The 25439-nt window shown below is 40.6% G+C and overlaps 1 protein-coding gene across 1 annotated transcript; it reads right to left on the minus strand.

The window, feature by feature from the left end:
• Positions 1-832: 832 nt before the first annotated feature.
• On the minus strand, positions 833-23659 carry OLFM4 (olfactomedin 4). Its single transcript, XM_033177609.1, has 5 exons — positions 23365-23659; positions 18208-18360; positions 10745-10957; positions 9618-9777; positions 833-2923 (listed from the first exon to the last, which is right to left on the minus strand). The coding sequence occupies exons 1-5, from the start codon at positions 23566-23568 to the stop codon at positions 2121-2123; spliced, it is 1533 nt and encodes a 510-aa protein (XP_033033500.1). The 5' UTR covers positions 23569-23659; the 3' UTR covers positions 833-2120.
• Positions 23660-25439: the final 1780 nt, after the last annotated feature.

The raw sequence follows: 25439 nt of genomic DNA on the forward strand, positions 1-25439 counted from the left end.
GAGAAGCTGATTGCTAGGGTTACCTTAGCTTCCTGTCTCCTTTGCTGAATTTTCAGAGGTCATACTGTGTACTTGGTACAAAACATTCATCTGGGAAACTGCCTAGAGCCAGATTAAATATAACATCCTGGTTTTTAACTTGTATCTCACATGACATACATATCTTTATCTTCATATCTTGTTGCATTTTGAAGGCTATACCTGTCTCTACACTCAGCCCTGAAGAGATAGGGAAAAATCTTACTAAAATACTAAATATTATAGCTGCCATCTGTCTCAAAAAGCTTGGCAAGAATCCAAAATGAACATTTCAGTAAGACTAACTACATCAGCCCAGTGTGTCCTTCCAGCTGTAGGTCACCTGTCTTCTTACACATTCTCTTTGGTAAAGGTACCTCTCCTCCTGGTACAGCCAGTTAGTCCTTTTGCTTTCTGCCCAAGTCCTCCTGTCTGGGGAAGATCCAGAGGCTTCTGATCCATGTTAATAGCTCAATTGGAAAAGGAACATAAGCCACATAAATGTAGTCTAGCATTGGAAATAATCAGATCAGTCATGCAAATTAATAAGTACATAAGGTCATATCCCAAAAGATAATAGGGCAGTCTTGTACAATAAAAGCTGCCAGAAAGAGTGGCTTTTAAAGGGAAAGAAAAACTAACGAGCCAGGCTAACTTTGGACTCTTATAAAAGTTATTGATATGATCTGTTTTTAGGTGTGCAATCTCCTGGCACTAGTGTTTGGGAGGTAGCCATTCTCTGAACCTCATAGAAAGATATGGACTACTCCGTTAAGAGCATTAAAAAATATTAAAAAGTAAATAAAACAAACGATGACTTTTTTCAAAGTACATTTTAATCATTTATTTAAAAAGGGGGAGTAAAGCATTTAAGTAGCCAATCCTATAGACTGGGACTTGAACATCAAAGGAAAAACAAAGACCAGACGATAAAGTCATTCAAAAGCACAGAAGTACATCACATACACCAGCAAGGTTCCCAACTACTGCACTGATTAACTAGATACTCTCAATAGCTTTTCTATAGCTTGTCCTAGAAAAAAAAAAAATTAAATTTTCATTTTCTTACAAGTTCCAGGCTTAAACAAAGGCAAAAATGACATGCAACAATTGATATGCTCATAAGTCGCACATATGCTCCAAGGTCTTCATTATATCACAATAAATGCTAGCACTTTATTCACTTCCATCAGATTTTCTTATAGTCTTAGAGCCATGTAAATAAAAGTTCATGATGAAATCAAAGAAAATTAATTTTTCTAATCTTAGATCAGTTCCATAGAAAACTATTAATTTTTTTACTAGAGGGGGTGGGGGGCGGGAATGGGTTAGTAAGTCTGGCTCTAATCTTCTGAGCTGCCTTTGGAAGGAAGTTATGAGGTAGAGGGTTCTACTGACTTTTAGTTAGGTGGACAATGAGAGAAAAGAAAAAGCAGGTGCCTCATCTGCAGATCCTCCTGGGATTTATTTCCCATTTACAATTTAACGCATAAAAAGTCCTCTCTCCATAAAACTCAGCACTTTACAGATGTAGAATATATAAGCATGCCAAAGTTACTTATCTGCCACATACAAAGCATCATTCCAGGTGCTAGTGAGGAAAAAAAAATAAAAGTTGGTGATTTGGTCCCTCAAGGAGCTCCAGATATTAGTCTACCTAACTAAGCCCCCAGGTTCCTTCCAGGCATGAAATAATTAGTGGGACTCATGGATGAGGACTGGTCACTGGGCAGTCTTTCCTGTACAAAGGATCCCTAGAAGTCATACTGAGTTCTCTTTAAGTTTCTTAATTCCTAATTTAAGGCTTCTAGTGAAGCCTCCTCACAGTAGTCTTCACTAGGCCCACAGTACCCCTAGAACTCTAACAATCCTACCCTAGACAGACTTTATTGGAAAATGCACCTGAAGAGGCAGATGGCTCCCAAGAGAACTCACCAAATCAAGACAAATGTCCTAGGTCTCTAGTGTGGTAGAACTATGCACCTAAATATTGCTGCAAGATGAACACACTTTTAGACATCCCTGCAGATATCTAAGTAAGCAGAGAAGACTATTTTTTCAACATACATTTTATTTCTCTTTCACCTTAACTCCTAAACAGCTTACTGGGGGTTCTGCGAGACAAAAAGATCATAATTCAGAAGGTAACCATCATTATAGACATAAAGTTTCCGGTCAAAAGGGTTATAGTTAATGCTCTGCACATTTTCCTGCATCTTCTGCACTACAATGTCTAGTTTGCCCTCTTTCCCTGTGTTTGTGTCATAATAGTAAAAAATCTCTTCTGTTCTGGTGTTCAGAGTACGGGTGGCATACAGAACCCCACATACCATGAAGGCATTAGAAGCAGATGGTTTATACTGCTTGGTATACCAAGTGTTTAGCACCTGAAGTGTGGTGTCATTGAGTTTACTAATCACCATGTTACCAGTGCTGGCTTCAGTTGAATAAATCACCCACAATCCATTCTCATCCACAGCAAAGTCAATATCTTGCCAAGCAACATTAGCATATGAAAAACGGTTATTATAGGCAGCATTAGGGAGAGTTTGAGTCACAGCAATCGTGTTGGTGGTCAGGTTAACTCTGGCAATATTCCCGGTGTTGTACATGTTGACGTACATGTTGTTGTTGTAAACTGCTGTACCACTACCTTGGCCATAGGTGATCCGCAACTGGCGAGCATTTGCATACAATAGCAAATCATCCAGTGTGTTGTACAGTCTGTAGTATTCCAACAGTCTCCCATCTGTATTCAATGGCGCCACCCAATACAGTCCTTTGTTTGGATGCTGGGGAGAGTATTCCCTACCCCAAGCACCATACCGATAAGAAAACCCTCTCCAGTTGAGCTGAACCACAGACGGTTTGCTGATGTTCACCACGCCACCATGACCACAGCTCCCTATACAAACAAGAAAATAAAAAGGCATTTTTAGAGAAAAGGAGCGACAGGATACAAGTAGTTTAATATCCTAAGCACCAAAGGAATCTATAAATATTTTTCCTGTCAAGGTTCAATAACAACAGTGGTTCTGATGGAGAAGAGCCAAACCTCCTCTTAGTTCAGTGCATTCAGTCTCAATGCAAACCCGATGTCAGCTCTACAGAGAACTACCTGCTGTTTCCATGGGTGGGCTTTCAATCTGGAAAATAGGAATAATGAAACTGGCAAGAACTATATTTAAAAAGTTTGGAGGCCCAGAGAGAGGAAAAGGAGACTTGGTGAATTTAATATATTTCCTTCTATCAGAAAGCATTTTGCAAATATTATCTTATTTCATTTTTCTTACAGCAAAATCAAGAAAGCAAGATTATTCCACAATCCTACCCTATTTCTATAAATCCACAAGATGTTATTCACTAGGGTCAGCGCCAGAAAGAATTGTGATGAAGGAGAAGGTTTTCCCAGGCAAGGCTTCATGCCCTTCCTCGTTCTCCCCTTCCTTGGGACCCCAATTGCACATCCATGCCAGGTACCAATCCTGCTTTAAGCTATTCTCAGAAGAGGACGTTTTAAATATAGCATTTTATAGATCCAGAAAGATGGTCTTATAATGGTGGGATTTCACCCTTGAGAAGCCATAAAGTTATTTTGGGGCAACATTGCCTGCTCTGTACCCAGTGCACAGCCCATCAATAAATCACTCGGTGACCATCCTGCTGCAGAGTTACAAGGTGAGTCCTGCCGTTCATTACCCATATGCTATTGTGCCATAGAATGACATGCAAGTATTTCATCTCTCCATCCAGACACTGTCATTGTCACAATGTGTACAATCAAGTGGGACAAGATTCACTGGTCCACTGAATCTACATTCCCTGTAACACTTGGGTAAATGACTCAGTCTGGGCGATCAACCCTTCACATTGTACTCCCACTGAAATGCCTGCCATCCCAGGAGTTTATGGGCTATAAAAATAAAATAAAGTTCCTCTAGTATTTTTATAATAACTATCCAAAGAGTTGAACACACGTTTTCCGGGATCTTAACACTCAAAAAAAAAAAAAAAAAACTCGTGAGATGTTTTATTGGATAACAAAGAAAACCCAACTTCAAGTATATTTGAGGTCATTTTCCCTCGTCCTGCTGCTCAGAGCAGAGCAGGTGAGACAGGAAAGGAGCAGAACCTAAATTGTTGGATCTGGCTTGAAATGCTTGCAGGGACTCAGAGAGCCATTGAGGAACATGAGGTGAGCTGGAGCCAAAAGCAGAGCTCCAAAGAGTTGCCTGAGATTAGCATGGAGCCTGGGAAGGGAGAGCAAAGCCTTTGTCTCTGGGTCTCTGCTGTGTCCAATATGCAAAGACCCATTCCTTTCCTTGCTAAACGCCTTCCCTCCCCATCCTCCTCACCCAAGGACTGCTCAAAGGTGAAACCATTACTAGAAATTCTGTTTTTATTTTTCCAATCTGCTGGGGCTTTTTGGTCCCAGAATTAAATATGTGTTCCTTAAATGGTCTCATAAATCTGCAGTTGGTGAGAAAGCCAGCCAACCATACAACAGGTAGAGAAATGAAACCACTCTGTACCCAACCTCAAAATAATTTTGCATATCATTAAGCAGAACACAGTCACAGGTTTATTTTAATAATACATGTGCCATTTCATAAATAAAAAAGCAACGTGTGTTCAGCCAAGAGACTATTCTCCACTGAAGAAATAATAAATAAAATTATAAATTATTATTTCTTCTACTAAAAGTGATCTCTCAGATGAATGCTTGTTTGCCATTGTTTATGAAACAATGCATGAATTATTAAAATAAAGTTAGTGGTGTGTTCAGTTACAAAAACTATTCAAGTTTCCATATGCTACAAACTAGATTTTTCTAGTTAAAGTATCTCCCTGAGAACTTATTTATTTAATTACATTTCACTCTGAGGAAAGTCACTTTTTTTCTTTCAGGTTGGAAGATAGAATTGTTTCCTTCATGGAATCTTGCCTTCCTGAAAAGAAAATATCCCAAACCGACAGCAACAAAGTATTTAAGGAAAATTTATGATGCATATCACTTATTCAAGCACTACCAAGAGGTTAAACTATTCTGTCCCCAGACGTGGAAATTTTTAGACATGAAGGACCCAAAATAAACTTCTCAAAAAATTACTATTACTACTACTATTACCATTATACTAAATGCACTATTATTAGTATAATAATATTAGTACTGTTACTATTGTTACTACTACTAATAATAATAGTGGCTCATCATTTCATAAGTTGACCAGAAAATTCAAATTGCCCAGTGTAAATATTAAAATGTATGAAACTTTCTTTTTCTCACCTCCCAAACATTCCTGAACACTTCCCTGTTCATTTGTTATCCTTCTTTTATCCTCTATGGGTAAGGATAAAGGGCCATTTTTAGGGTCCTGGCTACGGTAGAAAGGAAGCAGAAATGGGGATGAGAACTCAACGTTGCTGCCAGTGCTACAAATGTGGCCACAACAATGTCAGACTAGGAAAAATGCTGTGGCAGCCTTCCTCGATTTCTGGCAGCAAACCATCTTGGACACGATACTGAAACTGACAGCCCAGTTCCCACTCTTCCTCAGAGTCCCCATCCACCCATCCCATCTTCACTGAGTTTCTTATCTCATACTCCTTCCCAGCCTCTTCCTTCATGTCAAGGTCTTAGACATACTTCATTCCATACTTCATACCCAGTTTCTATCCCAACTTCACCCTGACACTTGGGCAGCAGCCCATTGCCCAATCATGATCCAAGAATTCTGAAAGACCATTGAATCATTTTGCATTTTCTGGTGGAAGAGAACACAGAGCACAAAACTGTCAGGAGCAAAAGTATCCTTTTACCTACTCCACAAGCAAGGAGGCAAAGATAATTTGGTGTTAAGCAGATAGGTGAGTTGCTGGAATTTTCTTTTCACTCTAGAAACCACAGGTGCACCTCTCTGTTAGAGCATCTATGAAAGGCAGCCTAGTATGAAAAATACTACTAGCCAGATTCTAATTCAAAGCCTGATTCCAATAGCAGTTGTGTATCCTTGAGCAAGTTACTTAACCTTCTAAGCCTCAGTTTCCTCATGTCAGAAGAAAAATAATACCAGCTCTGCAAAATAGTTATGAAAAATACAGAGAAGGCATGTAAATGTTACTCAGTAAATGGTAAATATCTCAATATAATCACATCATGTTACAACTGGAGGTTTACATGTCTCCTTTCCTAGATAGTGGCTTCTGGAGGCTTCTTTACTCATGCTGATAACCCCAGTACCCAGAACAGGGCCAGTCACACAGTGGCACCAAATTATGTTTGTGGAATAAAGGAAGGAAAGATTAATCAAATCACCTAAACTCCGCTTACCCTTCTTTATAAAACACTAGCCTTCCATCCTGCTACATATCTGGTTTTACAAAAAGCCTGGTATTTACTCCATGGAACATAATTTCAGGAACCCTCTATACAAGTTTAGCCTTGGTTGGCACTCTCTTCATCATGCAATTCATTAGATGGCACCATGGTTCTCTGAAAATATCTGAGGAAGCCATAATCATGAGACTTTTAAAATATTCTGACTCGGCTTTTTTAAAGTATCATGGTTAGCAGCATTTTTAAAGCCAATAATTATATGCCTGCAGAGGAAAATTAATCTTGGATCTATTAATGCACTCTCTCAACTGGGCAACTGAACTTGGTTTGAGCCAGGAGGAGAATATGATTGACTTATAAGAATTAGGCAATTAAAACAATCAGTCACAAAATGATTAAGACTAAATTGACTCTGAAGTGTTGGATATATGCTGCTCAACACGTGGCTCTTCCCTGAGTTTGAGATTTTAGCAGATCACCCCATTTCTTTCAGACCCCATTTAATCATCAGCTACTTACTGAGCATCACTAGGGACCAGCATAGAACCTTGCATCCCCAAGCAAAATGGAGATCAATCTCTGAGCACTCCGATCACATTTGGCCTATATGCAGTCATTTAGATTCACAGGCAAAACAGAGACAGACTGAGGTTTGAAGGGAAAAAACGTTAATGAGTAGAAGGCCAATTATTTTAGATTAGAAAGTTCTATGAAATGAGGCAGAAAAAGGATGTTGTTTGTAGCAAAAACCAAATAGGAAGCATATTTGATTGAACCTGGGATACATTCACTTGTTCTAAGTTCAAGCTGACCACTGGGTTAGCAAACTGTAGCTATGAGGGAGGGGGCCCAGAGAGCACAGAGTTACTTTAGAGCTGAGACTTGCATATAGTCTTTTTTATTCTGTGCAACTCCGCAGTGAAAAAAGCAGACAGGCCAGATTTTAAAGTCCCATAATAGGGAGTAACTTTAATTAAAGTCTCCACAGGCTCACAAGTTTGTGGTGCCTGGGGATTTTCCAATTCTGCATTATCAACCAATCCAAACAGAAAGAGAGCAAGTGAAAGAAATTGATTTAAAAACATGACCAAAAGTCAGTTTAATATAAACATCATAAATATAATATGAACAAAGCCGGAAGAGAGCCAAGTGGCTTGGCAGGGATTCAGGTACAGTTAAGGTTGTGGGAAAGTGAGTGAAAATCTGGGTCCAATTTGCTTAAACAACACAGCTGGGTTAGGATGGATCACAGAAGTCTAAGTGTGAGGGCCTAGGGGAAAGTTCTAGGGGAAAAAAAATCCAACAAAAACAACCCAACAGGCTCACTTGTTTTCCTCCCTGGGTACTAAGCAATACATTTTCTCCCCACCATTGTCCTTGGATTACTGGTGCCTGACACTCTCAGTCCTGAGCTGACCAGGGAGCAAAGACCCTTGCCTTGCACCTTCTGCTCTGTCTTTAACTACTTGTGTGGCCTCAGGAAAAGCAGCATCCTTACTATCCAAGTCTTCTCCTCTGAGACAAGATGGGGCTAAGTTACTAGATGGCCCTGAATATTGCTTCATCTAAAATGTCCTCATTCTAAGGGATGCATAGAAAATTGTGCCAGAAAAATCCATTCCATGAGGAAGATTTGCAAGGGGTGTTGGGGAGCTAGTTCAGGTATTATCAGGAGTTGTCATTGCTTCAGCCTCTGCCTCAGTGAGCCCTCTGTGGTCCAGCAGAAACAGCTCTCATTTGCTACATTTTTGCACCACTAATCCCAGACTAAATTTAGCCTTAGTTTATTACAGAGGACAGACCATGCTGTCTGCCCTAAACCTCCTCTGCAGGTTGAGAAATTTGAACAGTTGTTCAAATTTATGTTACCTCCTTTCTGGAGAAGTTGAAAGGCCATTTTGTTCTGGGACAGGATTCTGACCATTAGATGACACCTGTCACAGTAGGATAGACTCCTATTTGTAGAGGGAGGAAAAAGATCCGCCTGAACAAGACCAAGAGGCTTATATCCATGGCTATACCTATTTAATAATTGAAGCCTTAAAAAAATCAGTTACATTGACAAGAATTCAGAAACACAACCTAAAAGAAAGCAGGTGTGAAGATTGGAATTAATAAAAATAAAAGGGTTGCATGATTTAATGAAAACATACAGTCCCCTTTCAGGCTAAGATGCTCAGGACCTGCAGAGAGAAGGTCCCTGTGTCATCGATATCTCTAAAGAACGGGGCTGAACACTGTGGCTGAGAGGCTTTAGTTTACCTGGAGGGATGCATTGCAGGGCACAGTGATCTGGCACTGCTTTTGTTTTGTTGCAAGGTTTTCGCTTCAATTATCAACATTATTAATAATATCCATTGCCAGCGTGTGAATGCCGATTATAAGGCTCTGAGCTTCCCAAGCATTGACTCATTAATTCCCACAGCCACCCTGGAAGGCAGGCACTATTATTCTCCCATTTTACAAATGAAGATATTAAGGATCCTTTTTGCTGCAGCCACCTAGCTGAGAAGCTCAGGTCTTTGGGATTCTAAAGCTATGCTCTTGAACCCTACACTCCACTGCCTCCATTTATGGGCATATTTGCAGAACACCCACCTCTGTGCTGTACTTAACCCCAGTGACAACTCATTAGAGACTAACATGCCACCCCTACCCTCCAAGCACTCACAATCCATGAGCAATCGCAAGACACACCCACAAGCACGTGATATGTGGGGTCATTCCTTTAATCCTCACTGAATCTCAAGACACATAATACAACAGGTATTCAGCAAGCATTTATAGAAGCAAAAAGGAAAAATTGAAGAGGAGAAAGGGAAGGAGAGAGAGAAGATGGGAGCATTGAAGGCATAAACCCAGCTCATCAGATAAGTGAGCCAATCAGCCCTTAAATACACAGGAACGTGGATGCCACACACAAATTCCAGAGGCTTTCCCCTGAGGCCCCTGACAGTGCCTCCATCACCATAGAGATTTCTGTTCCCTGTTAGAAAATGCAAAGAGAATACGTGTAACTTGTGGATTTTGTTTAAATCACTCCTTGTTTGTGCTCTTTCTCTGTGAAACCCAGAATATGATAGCATGTAGAATACTCGGGAGAAAGGGACTTTTAAAACATGGAAGAGAAAACTGAGAACTGCAAAAAACGAAAAACAGAAAACCACCTTCTTTCACCATTGCGATCCCCAATCCCTTCCCCACCCCACTCACAGCTCCTTATGGGGTCTGGCACAAGTGGTTAAAAAAGTAACACGCTTACCTGGAGTGGGAGTAGGGTGGACGACAGGTGTGTTTTGACTTTTAGAGGCCTCACACTCTTTCAGCTTGGTCTTCAGAGTCACGATTTCTCGGCGAATGGCAAGGACATTGTTTTTGTCTAGCGTCTCAAGTTTCTCTACCAGGAGAGTAATATTCCTTATCTAAGGAAATAAAAATTCAGAGTGACTTTATATTATGGTGCAATTTCTTTCATACCATTCCAGGGCTGAATTTGTCATTTAGTGAAACATTGCCAGAGAATACACCAGAGATTCTTCTGAATGGTTTCATTTGGAAGAATACATTTTATGGTTTAGTGTGAACGCCTGTCAGATCTCAGGCAGATGTGTGTGACAAGAAGAAAATGGCAAATATTTTAACAGCTTTAATAATAGAGCCCAAGCTCATTCTCAGCATCCACAAATGTCCATTAAAGTTCATTTCTAATAACGTTCCCCTATAAATTTGTGTTTACTCATGTTGTATTATAATTAAGATTCTAATGAATGGTGAGGGCCAGAGACAGCTTAAATTCTAAAATATGTAACTAGAATTCTCAATTATAGCCCATGTCATGACTGTGCTAGTAAATTCTCATTGATATAAATTACCCAACCATAAATGTGATGGTCTTTATCCACAGATCTTAAAAGCCTTCACAGAAATATACAAGAAATTTATTAAAGGAGGTTTCCAGTTTGTGGAGAAGGATTCCAGGTTATTCAAAAAGAGAAACAAACCTAACAAGTTTACCACAATCAGGTATATTGTGGATTTCCAGTTCCAATCGAGAGCAGAGAAGACACCTCATATAGCTTGGCCATGAACAGTTGTTCGAATTTATGTCACCTCCTTTTCAGAGAAGTTGAAAGGGCATTTTATTCTGGGGCAGGATTCTGACCATTAGACGATACCTGCTCCTAAGTCAGCACGTTCCCAATGTGCTTAACTTACTATTCAAACGCAGGCCCTTATCCAAAATAGAACATAGTGATATGCCACGTGGCCATGAGAAAGTAGAGAATTAGAAGTTGGAAGAGAGAGTTTTATTTCCTGGTCCTAGTACTTGCTTATAGTCACTGAAGGGAGTTTATTATTAATTTACCAAGAAGTGAGTTCACTCCTTACCTCCACCTCCAGCTGGTCAACAATTTCTGAGCTTCCACCAAAACTCTCCTTCAGCTGTACGACCAGTTTTGCCATCTCCTTCACTTCTACCTTGATCAGCTCAAAGTCCAGTTCAGTGTAAGAAATGGTATCCTTCTCCATGATCTCAATTCGGACAGTTAGGTTTAACAGTTTCTTTTCATACACACTGATTAATTTGACATATTCCTTTACCTGAAAGAAAATCAAAAGGTTCAAGCCAATTCCCTGAGTAGTATCACACCATCTTCTTCCACTACCAAGCCCTTGAGCTGAGAACTATTTGATTCTTGCCAATCATTGTTTTTTGTAAAGAAATGGATCAAAAATATATTTAACTAGATTTTTAAAATCTATCCATATACAAAGAAATTATTACTCCAATTGAAGGGAGGTAGATTTTATATTTTACTAGACTAAAAATAATTTTGCGTCAGCATCATCATTTGCAGGTATACGTTAATCTTCATTTTTTAAAAAGCTTTTAGGTTCAGGGTACATATGCAGGTTTGTTAGGTAAGTAAACTCATGTCATAGGGGTTTGTTGTATAGATTATTTTGTCTCCCAGGTACTAAGCCTAGCACTCAAGAGATTTTTTGTTGTTGTTCCTCTCCCTCCTTTCACCCTCCACCTTCAAGTAGGCCTCTGTTGTCCTCCTCTTTGTGTCCACGTGTTCTCATCATTTAGCTCTCACTTATATGTGACAACATGTGGTATTTGGTTTTCTGTTCCTGTGTTAATTTGCTTAGGATAATGGCTTCCAGCTCCGTGCATGTTCCTACGAAGAACATGATCTCATCCTTTCTTACGGCTGCAAAGTATTCCATGGTGTATATGGCCCACATTTTCTTTATCCAGTGTACCATTGATGAGCGTTTAGGTTGATTTCATGTCTTTGCTCTTGTGAATAGTAAGTACTGCAATGAACATACACACCCATGTATCTTTATGGGAGAACAATTTATATTCCTTTGGGTATATACCCAGTAAGGGGATTGCTGGGTTGAATAATAGTTCTTTTTAGTTCTTTGAGTCACCACACTGCTTTCCACAATGGCTGAACTAATTTACACTCCCACCAACAGTGTATAAGTGTTCCCTTTTCTCTGCCACCTCACCAGCATCTGTTATTTTTTGACTTTTTAATGATAGCCATTCTGGACTGGTGTGAGATGGTATCTTACTGTGGCTTCAATTTGCATTTCTCTAATGATCAGGTGATATTGAGCTCTTTTTTCTTAATCTCCATTTTAATGTTTGAAGACATTAGCTCCCCAAACTAAACTGGTTTGTATCATATTCTCTTGCCATCTCTCCTCCTTTCAACACACTTACTCTAATTGTTGGCATTTGGGACTGGATTGTCATTTCTTGTGGGGGTTGTGCTGTGAATTATACACTATCAAGCAGCATCCTTGGCTTCCTGATGCTCTAAATCTAAGTATTTTCTGGAAGAAGGAGAAATGTGCTATGCCGAATTCCTTCTTTGATCACTATACGCAATTAGTTTTGATCCCCTCTGCCTTTTACAAAGTGGCATAAAGATCCAAACTACTACACAATATGTGAGTGTGTGTGCCCTGTAGAGTACACATTTCATTAAGTGCACCTACATTTATTCCAAGAACTGATTATTGCAATCAGACCTTTAAATTACACATTTGTTGCATATATTTGAATGTCTGATCATTAAGTTAAAATACTTCCAAAAATTCCCTTGGCGGTTTAGTGTATAATTGGAATCTCCAAATGGATATTTTAATAAACACAGTTGGTGGTTCTTTCTGTGTCTGATCTCTACAGAAAATGCCATGGCTTTTTTAAGGACCTGCTCATTAAAAGTTGCTGGCTTTATATGCTTTTTAAAAATTTGAACAGAAGTGATACTTTTCCCAAAACTACACTAATATCAAGTAGCTGATCCACAGTGCCTGGATGAATTTAGAGCCAGATGTTGGCCTCTAATCCTTCTAATACCAAAAGTAATCCTAACTTCTGTCATTTCAGCCCTTCCACTTAACCCCATTGTGCAAATTAAAGTAGACTCAGAGACCACAGACCTAAAGAGCTAGGGCTTCAGGCAAAAAGGATTTTAATGAAAGTTGAAAACACAGCCCTTGGCACTGCTAGTGTATCTCCTCAGGCAACTGATGCTCACTGCCATCGGATGTACCATAACTCGGAGGATGACAAGGCTGGTGATATTTTGGTGGATAGGGAGGTTTAAATATATATACTGCCACCCCTCTGTATCCATGGGGGACTGGTTTCAGAACCTCCCAAAAATAACAAAATTCAAGGATGCTCAAGACTCTGATAGAAAATGGTACAGTATTTGCCTACAATCTACACACATCCTCCCAAATACTTTAAATTATCTCTAGATTACTTATAATACCTAAAACAATGTAAATGCTATATAAACAGTTGTTGTATTGCTTTTATTTGTATAATTTCTCTTGTTACATGGTGATTTTTATTAGTTTTTTTTTTGTGAAAGTTTTCAATCTGAGGTTGGTTGTATCTGCAGATGAAGAACCAAGGCCATGGAGGGCTGACTGTATATAAAACCTAACAAGTCCCCCTCAAAAGTGCACTGCAGATATAGGACTGCAAGGTTTCAGTGTCTACAAAAATCAGGCATAAAACCGTGACTATGATAAAAATAAATAAATAAAGTGCCAATCCATTACAGAAATGGAAGTCTGAGAAATAAATATGCTTGTTGGCATTTGGCCTTGCCAGCTCTTGGAACAAATGAAACACCCTCAGCTTCTCTGGAACATTTTGGTGGCACATCGCAGCTGTTGTTCTACAGAAATGAGTGATTCAACTGTCATCTCTGCTAAATAAAATGTGGTTCTCCCAGATTTTCACAAAAAAAAAGCAAGGCATATTCTGGAGTTTGTTACCTATAAAAATGTGTGGTGTGCCTATCCTGGTGCAGACAAAATGAAGGGTCTGTAAAGATCTATTTGAGCAAAAAAACTCAAGGTTCTTCAGAAGACACTTAAAAGACGCTCAGTGGTGCTCAGGAAAACGGCAATAATGCGTGGAGTTAGAGAAGACACAAAAGAGCTTGGGGATGGGCCAGAAAGACTTCAGAGTGTGAACTTTACTAATTTAAGTAAATCATTCATATGAACCTTTCACATATATGAATCTGTAGCTTTGGGAATGCGTGGACAATGCTGAGCACAAGCCATCTCCTCCTGGGAGGTGCAGTCTTGGGAGAGGCAGCCCAGCCTGCCTGGGAGCCTCCAGTCCCACATCCCTGGCACTTGGGGCACTTTCTGCATTTTTTTCTTCTTCTAGAAAATACAGTCGTTTGTTGCATAACAACATTTTTGTCAATGACAGACCACATATATGACAGTGGTAACATGAGATTATAAATATCATATTTTTACTGTACCTTTTCTATGTTTAGAAATATATGCATACACAAAAACTTACCACTGTATTATAGTTGCCTACAGTATTCAATACAGTCACAGGCTGTACAGGTTTGTAGCCTGGCAATAGGCTATAACATATAGCCTGAGTGAGTGTGTAGTTGGCTACACCCTCTAGGTTTGTGTAAGCATACAGTGATGTTCACCAATGTTAAAGTCACCTAACGATGCATTTCTCAGAATATATCCCTGTCTTTAGAAGACCTATGGCTGTATTTTGATCTAGAACAGTTGTTCTAAATGGAGGGAGGGTGGTAGTGGTGATGATTTTGTCTTGGTTCTCATAACTGGGGGGTGGGCAGGTGCTATCGGCATCTAAAGGCCAGGGACGCTGCTAAACATTCTATCAAGAATATGGGTCTAGCTTTGAGAGGACACATCCTGTATCAACATCTTTACCTCGAAGCTCCTCATCATGACAAGTCTGAGCACTAGACGGCTTATCTATGTTTTAGTTGAGTCTTTAAGCCACCAGCCTAACATTCACAGCTTCCATTTTATTTTGCTTGTTATGCACATACTATGTCATTGATGAGGAATAAAATTTGTGTGAGGGTTGGTTTTGGGGTGCTTGTTATTGTTCCTTGTAATTAATGTGGTCTTGTAATAAATAAGGATGTAGTGCTAGTAATCTAGTTCTTGTTTCTGCCAGTCTCTCAAAACCTGTGATTATAACTATGGCCGGAATATTTGAAATAAGTAAGTTTACTTTGCAACATACTACTGTTTTCAATATATGTTTCAAAGTAAATGTAACAGGGTTCATTGAGCCTGAAGTGATCGTAAAGACATACAAAGTACTTTGTAGCTAGACCCAACTAGACTCAACTCTAACTTCAGTACTTAGTGAGCAAATCACTTAATTTCTCTAACCCTTAGTTTCCTGTAAACTGGGGGTAATGATATTGAGTTTACAAGATTATTATAAAGACTAGAGATAATGTACATTAAGTGCCTAGCTAATGGAGGCCCTATGAATTATAGAAATTAGTAGAGAAACAGTAATTTCAGTGTTTTTCAATCTAACCTTTTAATTTATTTTATTTCACTACACAAAATATGGCTCAATCAATGTTGTTTCTTTATGGGTTGCCTTAATGTCTCCTCAACCTTCCCATGCATAAGGATCTACTAGCAAATGTATCATATTAAACAACTTACCCCAAAGACCATAAGCCTCCAGAGAAAGAGAAAATCTTGAGCTGCCTTTTGTGCCATCCCTTTCCTAAGTATAGTCACAAAAGGACATATTGTAAACAACAGAAAAGTATAAAATGCTTTCAGCATCTTATGCAGAGGCAGCTCCCTGTCTTCTCTGTGTACTGACAGATAATGAATCAATGTAAGGCAGTCAAAAACTTTTTCTACTGGCCTGTCCTAAACGGGCATTCTCCCAGGCCCCCAGATAAATGATGATTTTCAAGGCAACCTAGGGACAGCTGTAATAATTCACTTGGAAATTCGAAAGCCCTCAGCTAAAGAGATAACTTTGGATTTGAAGGCATTACTGACCTACTGCATCTCTTCCTGGGCCTACCCTGGAGGATGCTGACAGCATGGCCAAGAGGAAAGAGAGTTGGGATGATTTTGAAGACTCGAATTCTGACCTGGCTTAACCAGCCAAGAGAGGAATGACCTTGGGCAAGTCTCCTTACCTTTATGAACTGCAGTTTTTCCTTCTCTAAAATGGGAGAGACAACACCTGGCCTATCTGCCTTAAAGGGTTACTTGAGAGGAGAATAGAACTGGAAGTATTTGAAAAAGCACAAACAAACTGCTACTATTATTGTTGTTATTATCACCTGCCACACTAAATAGATTATATAAATCCTAGCTAGCAGATACATTTTTTCCTTAGGCCACAATCATAGATTTTTTTAGGATCAGAGTGGCCACTGACACATTCAGAACTAAAACTTTCCACCTATTCTGCATTTCGTCCTTACCTGTTACAAGCAAAGCAGATGCTACCAGACGCCCGTACAGTATTGGAATTGAATGTCCCATATTCACAAACCTGGCAAGCCACATACTCTCCCTGGAGCACATAAGGTTTCAAACTGCCCTTCACACTGCTGCCAGCAAAGATGACATGTAAATCAGTCGTTTCCACTATTTCAAAGCAAATGACTCTAACTGAAAAAATCTCTACCTAGGACTTTCCTCTACTTGTTATGTTTTTATGCATAACTTCTTATCTGTACTTGATTATGCTGGAATAAGGCTATGAATATTAATGGTTAGAATTTATAATTTAGTGCTGTGCCTTTTCTGCTGATTAATTCAAGGACATTTTATTTCTTAAGCAGCTAGATTTCTAGAGTAGTCAAACACATTTTCCTGGACACTCATTTAAACTTAGAATATTTATCTACCAATTCAGGCTGAAAGTAGGGTCTCAGCCTCATCATAATTTTTGTTTTAAAGGATAACTATGTTGGATGTTGAGGTGGAAAAGCTTAAATTTCTTAGGAAAACTTATTCTGAATCTTGCAGTAAAGCCAGAGTTCCTTGTAAATTAGTGGAGTTGTATTAAATAATGCATAATGTGATTATAGCCTAGCTTGAACTTCACCTGTGCAGAAAATAGGAACTTTTCTAATTGATTTTTAACTTGGGCTGAAAAGGTGGAAGGGGTCAAAACTAGAACACCAAGTCACATTGTGCCAGCCAGTCCAGAGAAAGGCAAACCCTTTAAGATAACTTCCTCTGGCTAAAGAAAAAAACAGTAATCAGAGTTCAAGACAGTGTTTTCACCAAGGCTGAGAAACCTACTAGTCTTGATTCAAATTCCCAGGGAAGCCTTCAATTTTTGTCTGACGTTGGACACATCAAATGTAATGTTCCTGCTGAGACAACAGAAGACAACCATCAAGAAAGAGAGATGGAGGGTGAGGATGGAAGTGGGGATGGTTAAAGGGTAAAAAATAAAAGTAGTTAGAAAGAATAAAAAAGACCTAGTATTCAACAGCACAACAGGGTGACTATAGTCAATAATAATTTCATTGTACATTTTAAAATAAGTAAGAGAGTCTAATTGGATGGTTTGTAACACAAAGGATAAATGCTTGAGGGGATGGACACTCCATTTTCCATGATGTGATTATTATGCATTGCATGCCTGTCTCAGGGTATCTCATGTACCCCGTTATTATATACACGTACTATATACCTAGAAAAAATAAAAATTAAAAATAAAGAGACTACAACCTTGGGTTTCACTTGGAGAAAAGAGAAAAAAATAAAAGAGACTACAACTTATTGTCACAAAAAAAGAAAGAGAGTGAAGGAGAGAGAGAAGGAAGTGAGCAATTTGTAAAAGGGTTAAAGAAAAGAGAGAGGGAGGGGAGGAGGATGAGAGGGAGAGGATTTGAAGGAGTGGAAGTGGAGGAAGAGGAAAAGAAGGAAGGAAAAAAAGACCATCTGAAAGTAAGAAAATACCCAAAAAGTACCCCCCCCCAAAAAAAGAATTAACCAGGAAAGGAAAAGATAGATTAGAAGGGATGAATAAGGGCAAGGATTGAGGCAAGAGAAATAAGAAACTAAATGATGCAGGAATGGAATAGAAATAGAAGAAAAGGAAAAAGAGAAGGGAGATAGAATAGAACTAAAGGGGATAGAAGAGAAGAAAAAAAAGAAATGAAAGCTCGAGGAAAGATCTAGAAGACCAAAAGGAATAAGCAGTGTCAAAACAAAATAAAAATTGCAGGTTGGGGTTTGCAGGGAGGGCTCAAGGCTTCTTTCCAACTGCGTAAATACCACAATACTATAGTGAACAATCTGAACCCCACTTTCTTCCTGTGTTCTCATTTCCCCTGCCTTAATAAGAACTCCATTGGTGTCCTCTAAAATAAATACTAAAATCACCATAGAATAAAAATGTGATGTCTTTGATACAGTGAAGAATGGTTGCTTATAAAATCCTAAATTAAAACACATTTTGTTTTGTTTCTTTTTATCAAGATATTGTTTGAAAAGAAAATGCTTACTTTAGAAAGCTCTTTCTCGAACTTCTGAGAAAGAACGTGAGCTGTGAATTCCAAGCGTTCCACTCTGTCCACGGGAAAGGTGGTGTCTGGCAGGAAAACAGAGCACTGGCAGGTCCCACGGTCATCCACGGAGCCGGTGACATTGGAAAACAACTGTAAATAATAACAAGTTGAACATCAGTAACAAGCTGGAATCTGAGCCTTTTGGCAACTGGAGTGACAGAAAGTGGCTTGTCAAGAGGACTTACAGGCAAGCAAGTGGGGAGTCCAATACATAAATGAATAGAATCATAGAAACAAGCTAAAACAGCTTTGTTTTCACAGGTGGGGGCCACACAGCGTTTAGCCACATCGCCACTGGTTGTATGAAAACCACTATGTCAGCGGACTTTCCCGAAAGGAAGATTCTCCATTCTGGAGTCTTAAAGGAAATTATTCCTATCTCTATGCAAGGAAAGGGAAATAAAGAAGCTATGAGAGTGCTAAGTTCAAATTTCAATTCTAGCACTTGCTAGATGTGAAACCTCCTTAATTCTTAGTTCCTTCATCTGTAGAATAGAGATAACCTACTTCACAGGGTTGTCCTCAGTGTTAACGGAGTAATGTGAGCCAAGTCTCTGGCACAGGGTAAGTGATCAGAAAATGTCACATTCTCTTTCCTTCTACTGCTCATTTTCTCTTCCTCACTTTACCCCAACCCCAATCCAATTCCTTTTCATCAGAATGAGGGAATCACCAAGGATGCAGGCTACAATGAAAATATATGATGCAAATTCGTATCCTCTCATCGCCTGGGAAATTGTAAATTAACATCCTTCAAAATGAGAGCCAGCCATTTGTTAGAAACTGAAGAGCATATGAGCTTGAAGGTTTCGTGCAATTTTTTTAGTAAAAGTTTTTTCCAGCTTACCATTTGCAGAAAAAGTCATTTTAAAATATTTGATGTTTCTTTAAGATATTCAGACTCACACTTCAGTGCAACTGCATATTTTTAAATGATATATTTGAAAGATCCTGTTTTTCTTTTGTCCCCTTTCAACTTCCCCAAGAGGATCCCAGCACAATTAACGTTTTTTCATTACTACTATTGCCTTACAGAGTAACCCTTGGCAGCCAATTTGCTGTGCCTTTTAATGATCTCATCTGAAGGCCAACACAAAGCTCACCTGTGGAACATCAGCCTGAAGGGACTTTTTATGAAACCACTAAGGAGACAGCAATGGTCTTCAGAGCTAGAAGACACTCTGGCCATGTCTCTCAAAGTTCAGGTCAGCCAGCTGCAGGTGATGTCATGTGTCCTGTGCATTTAATGGCCACCAACCTCCATGATGCCTGAACAAGCTGGGTCTAGATGCTTCTATAATGAAGACTTATTTTATCACTGGCCTCGGGGCCAATCAAGGCTTTTGCACCTAAGTTGTTTTTAATTTAATTTCAGTTTCAAGATGAGCAAAAAATATATGTGTGTGTGTGTATCCAAAAGTCTCTATATGTGTTTAGTCAAAATTTATGACCTTGGCTTCAATTTTCTTTTCCAATCACATCCCCACATGGGAAAGAGTTCAGAAGTAGGGAGGAGAAACAAGCAGATTTATGTCGAACATAGGGGTGGACAGCAGGATTTGAATAGGGTAAGGGTCTTTGCCAGAGATGAATAAAGATTGGACAAGATATACCAGGAACCTAACAGAGAGGCCAGATTCCCTTGAAACCAGCTTTACTCATCTCTCTAAAGACAGAAAGACTCCAACTCAAGCATGCCAAGGCTTTTACAGAAAAGATCGACATATCATGGACTTTTGAAGAAATAGCTTATTATAATAACTGTCTAGCAAAAAAAAAAAATTATTGCATTGCATTTTAACAAGGGTAGTTTAATTAGCTGCACAAAACAGGGTTGGGCCATTCTCAGAGTTCTCTGAAAAACTCTGCCAACTGAGAAAACAGTGGATATCATGAAGCAATCTCTAGACAGTCAACTAGGAACCACTAGCTAACAACTTTTAGTCCTGAAGTTCACTTGAAAGACAGGCAAATACTTATGAGCCCTGCTGACAGCCATTCCATCGGTTTCTATTGAACATCTCTGTCCCAGTGCTGTGGACTCCCCCAGCTTCCATCCTGCTTATCATCAGCCCAGCATGCTCAGCTGACATCAAAATGGTCCATAAGTTTGATCAGTGTCTCCCATTAGAGATATTTCTGCTCCTCGCATTCAAAGACAATGAAGCTAATGGTGATGAGTCTCTCTCTGCGGTGAATGCTCAAACTCTACGTGAATGAAGCCTGGGGGATGGGAGACAAAGACAAGCACTTGTCCCCTTGGCCTTTGGAAGAATATGCGATTCCCCTTGTGTAGGGCAAATAGGACCCCGAGTTCCCCACAAGACACCTTATACTGGTAGGTTTTCACTAAGCATGTGTTCAATTAACATTTACTGATGTCTACACTATGCCAGGCTCTGGCTTTAGGGAGACGATTAAGACTCAATTTCTGCCCAGGAATCAGGCCCACTGTCACTATGAAAGCCCTACTTGTTTTTTCAAACCAGCCTTGTAGCCTGATGAGAACAAAACACGTGACTCTCTGCAGTTCCTACCGTACCAGTTACTGTGTGGAGCGGAGCATTGAGCCTTTTCCTAGTCTTGCGAATTGAGGACCCTGCAGAGGCCCCTCCTCAGGAGGCAGACGTCTGAGGCAGGGAGTACTCTGAGTGCTTACAACAGAAGGTACAACTCACATTTAAGGTGATTTAAGGTTGCAATTGGCTCTAATTAGTAGCCAAGGCTAGGCATCAGCAAAGATTCATGGTATAAAATAATGGTACTCAACATTTTCAAAGTACAGAAAATGATATGTTTGGAACTTACTCAGTGACAGTTATAAAAGGGTTTTCCACCACCTTCCAAAGAGCTCATCAAGCTGACAGCCAGCCCCAGAAAATTAGGTTGATAGGGAAATTGACTCCCAGTCCACTATAAAAAAAAAGTTGGAGTTGTGATACTGACTCACCAGGGAGAGATAAGTAAAAAGGAAAATTAAAACCTCTAAGGACAATTTAACTACCATGTCTCATCTACTTTTAAATATTTGTCTTTTTACCAGACAATAGGCATTTTGGATTTCTCTGTTTCTTGATCTATATTTTCTATTATTATAGCTGATAATCTTACCCAGATGCTGGTTTCTGATGGAGAAATATTGACGGAGCTTTATAATAAATGATTATTGTTAACCTCAGTTCAAAAAAGAGTGCTAGCCAATTCTGATCATCCCCAGAAATCACTGAGTATCACGGAATAAAATTATGTATCTGATTTCTGACTGCAAAGAATCCTTGTGCCTACTTATGATTCCCAAGACTCCCTCCTCTAAAAAATAAGCAATTTTCATCTATACTCCTTGGAAATATAGAAACCTGCATGTGCAGACATGGTGAAGAGAATGGGCAGACTAATTTCGAGCTATATGACTTGCTAGCTTAGTGACTTAAAGCCAATGACTTCACCTTGCTAAGCCTCAGTTTTCACATCTCTAAAATGGGACTATTAATTTTACCTACCTCTTAGGCTTAAATAAGATAATATAGGCCAGGCACGGTGGCTCATGCCTGTAATCCCAGCACTTTGGGTGGCTGAGGCAGGCAGATCACAAGGTCAGGAGTTCAAGACCAGCCTTACAACATGGTGAAACCCCGTCTCTACTAAAAATACAAAAATTAGCCAGGCTTGGTGGCACGCACCTGTAATCCCAGCTACTCAGGAGGCTGAGGCAAGACAATCACTTGAACCTGGTAGGCAGAGGTTGCAGTGAGCCCACATCGTGCCACTGCACTCCAGCCTGGGCGACAGAGTGAGACTCTGTCCCAAAAAACAAACAAAAAAAAACAACAAAACAAACAATCAAACAAAAAAGATATATATTATGTACTTAACCTAGTCCTGGCATGTATTAGACACACAGTAAATGTTATTGCTGCTGTTTCTATCTAGGCCCTATCCAAACCATTTGTTAATTATCAAATTTTTAATATATGCATATTTCTGATGGTCAAAATGAAAACAAATAAAAGCCTTTTCCTCCCCTTTCTCCCATTTGCCCTTCCATTCAGACATGATCATGTAAGCAGCCACCTGACCTGTGAGTAAAGATCCTAGAGGTTTAGAGAGAGGAGCCTTGGCCCAGATAAGACTCCCCCACCCCAAGTTATACCTTAGTGAGAATAGCGTGGGAGGTTTGCAGAGTGGGGCTCCCACAGAAAGGCCCAGAGTGAAATGAACAACTGGTTCTTACCTCCTAACCCCTCATGCCCTCCAGCCTATTCTCCTTTCTTTAAAGGAGATCCAAAGAGGACCCATCCCCCAAGGAATTGGGCTCACTATGCCTTCTATGCACTTAGCCTAGCTGTACCAGTCTCTCTGTAATGCATGAATTTTGGTTTTGTTTGTTGCTGCTGTTGTTTGGAGCTGGAAATGGCTCTGAAGATTCCCTATAAAGAAGATTGCAAAGAGTGAACGCTTCCCTAGGGAAATGTCCCCTTGTAGTAACACTTTGCTAAAGACCAGTAACTCCCCTGCTTATTTCTGACACCCATCTACTTTACAAACCAGGCCAAGAGAAATGGTCAGGGCTTCAACTAGAGCGCTGTGGCTCTCACTCCCTCAAGGGCTACTATTCACCATCCCAGGACCCTGCCAGGCAGCAAATCAACTGGACAAACTTTCCTGGAGCTGCAACGCACAGAGTCTTTTCCTAACAGTTCCCATCCTGGCCTGTATATTAGAATCACCTGGGCAGAGGTTTTTTAAACTATCTGATTTCTATACAGGATTTTTTTAAGTACAGAACCCAGGCATCTGTATTTTTAGACTCCCCCTGGCCACCCATCCTAATGTGCAGCCAGATTTGAGAATTCCTCTAAAGCATAGATTTTTCTCAAAAGTCCCAGCTGGAGAACGGAGATGTCGTCTCTCTTGCTAACAATTTAATTATTTTACTGAGGCTTTAATTCATTTCCAGGGCACCTATAGTTAACACAAGGAGTCGTAAATCTTTTCGAGTGCCCAGGTCTAGCCATCCATGAAATTGTATTCAGGTCCCCAAAAGCAAGAGGAAGGGAATGAAGGCAGCTCATTCAGATTCTGGGGCCTCCTCACCTGGGACACAGAACCTCCGCTGCCTGAGCTGCCGTTGTAGCTGGAGCCCGACATGGAGTTGGAGCTGAAGCTGGAGCCGGAGTCAACGCCTGGGAAGGTGCTGAAGCTAGGGCTAGGAATTGGGGGTCCCGCATCCCCCAAATCCCCTGCAGCCTGGCCGAGGAAGAACAGAAGAGCTAGGAGAAATGAGAGGCCAGGCCTCATCTTGTCCTCTTAGCTGGAGCCACCGGCTCTGCACAGAGCCCAGGGGCTTCTTATAGGGCCCAGTGGGGATTTCCCCATGGCCAGCATGTAGGAAAAGAGGAAGTGGCCAGGGAACATGTGACCTGCCCCAGGAGGGTCAGGACACCCAGGAATCTGAGTCACAGCCCACACCTTGTCAGTGAGGCCCACTCTGTGAGCTGCCCTTGGATCCAGATATCCCCTGCCAAACATTAACTCCAATGTGCTTTGTAAAGCCCAGTATTTGGTTTCCCACTTGGTACTTCCTTGAAAGAGATGGGATCGAAGTAGTCTTTGTGGATGAGACAGAGTTTGGAGGCTCCAGGGAGGAAAAGCAACCCTCAGTCCTTTGCCTTGCAGCACTTCTAGTGTGGAAAGCACAGTGCTTTCCACAGACAGGGAACTCACCTTAGGGACTGTGGCTCTCCTCCCCATGTTACTGCACACCGCTTTCCACAGACAGGGAACTCGCCTTAGGGACTGTGGCTCTCCTCTGGGAGTGACTGAGCTTCCCTCTTCAGTTCCTACTGCCCAAGTTGTCGTTGACCTGTCCCTTACAGTGACTGTTTCTAGACAAAGTTGTCTAACAACCCCACTCTAAAGGAAAGATCAGGGACGTTTTGTTGCCTGGCAAACCAGGTAGGACTCTGTCCTATCAAGCACTCACCACTGTGTGCTTCATGTAGGGGAGATAAAGCACCCAAATAAACAAAGAGATCCTGATGACCCACTGCCTGCTCTCCCAGGCCAGGACACTGCCCCAAACCCAGTCAAGGAGGACCCCAGGAGCGGTTTCTCCCTCCAGAAAACTTTGACTGACCTCTGTTACCCCTCAGCTTCTTGTGAGACAGCCAGGCATTCAAGATTTCAAGCTTATACTTCAAAAAACTGAGAAACAGGACGCATTTTCTCTTGCTCAGCAGCCCTGACCCTGGGCTCCAGGATCCATTTGCCCTGCTCAACATTTCACACACCTTTGTGGCCTCTGCCTTCTCCCCTGGAGAATGAAAAAGGCGCTAGTCTCAGTATTAAGACTCAGCTCTGGGCTGGGGAGGCTGGCTCACACCCGTAATCCCAGCACTTTGGGAGACCAAGGTGGGAGGATGACTTGAGCTCAAGAGTTTGAGATCAGTCTGGGCAACATGGTGAGACCCTGTCTCTACAAAAAAATGAAAAAAGTAGCCAAGTGTGGTGGTGTGCACCTGTGGTCCCAGCTACTTGGGAGGCTGAGGTGGGAGGATCACCTGAGCCCAGGAGGTTGAGGCTGTGGTGAGCCATGTTCATACCACTGCACTGCAGCCTGGGTGACAGAGTAAGACTGTCTAAAAAAAAAAAACAAAAACAAATAAAAAAGCTTTGTCACAATGAGTCAGTGGCTTTGGGCATGTCACTTAGCCCCTCTAGAGCTGTAACAATTCCTAAATTGTTTGAATTAAATGAACTATTGTATGGGAAGTTGCTTCTAAGCTTTGACGTGCCATAAAAGTGTCAGCTTTTTCATTGTTTAATTTCCTGAAGACTAGATCAATATGTAAGATTGTTGGGTTCAAAACAAGGACAGAAGGTTCATGCCCCACTCTGTCGCCACCCCACCCCACCCTCCCCAGAAGCTCCACACAAACTCTCAGAATAAGCACAGTGCTAAGGTGACAAACAGGGTCTTAAACCCCTGGTACACTATTCAGAAACTGGTGTTGTGAGGAGGGGGAAGGGGGGACAGGAAAACCACAAATAGATGAATAGAGAGTGAAGAAGAACAAATACGGAGAAATGTGGGCTGTAAAGTTCATTGTTCTCTGTGGGAAGCAATTCAGCCTTGGCCTCTTTGGTCAAATGTTCTAACCACTTAGATG

Source organism: Trachypithecus francoisi, unplaced genomic scaffold, assembly GCF_009764315.1.
Source record: "Trachypithecus francoisi isolate TF-2019V2 unplaced genomic scaffold, Tfra_2.0 Lachesis_group18, whole genome shotgun sequence".
Taxonomy (NCBI): Eukaryota; Metazoa; Chordata; class Mammalia; order Primates; family Cercopithecidae; genus Trachypithecus; species Trachypithecus francoisi.

Excerpts from the sequence above, each read along its gene's own strand:
- OLFM4 (XM_033177609.1), bottom strand. The coding sequence starts at position 23,568 with ATGAGGCCTGGCCTCTCATTTCTCCTAGCTCTTCTGTTCTTCCTCGGC. Across the intron at positions 10,958-18,207 it reads TCGAGAAAGAGCTTTCTAAA|GTAAAGGAATATGTCAAATT; the intron begins GTAAGCATTTTC and ends ATTTTCTTTCAG. Across the intron at positions 2,924-9,617 it reads CCACCCTACTCCCACTCCAG|GGAGCTGTGGTCATGGTGGC; the intron begins GTAAGCGTGTTA and ends TTGTTTGTATAG.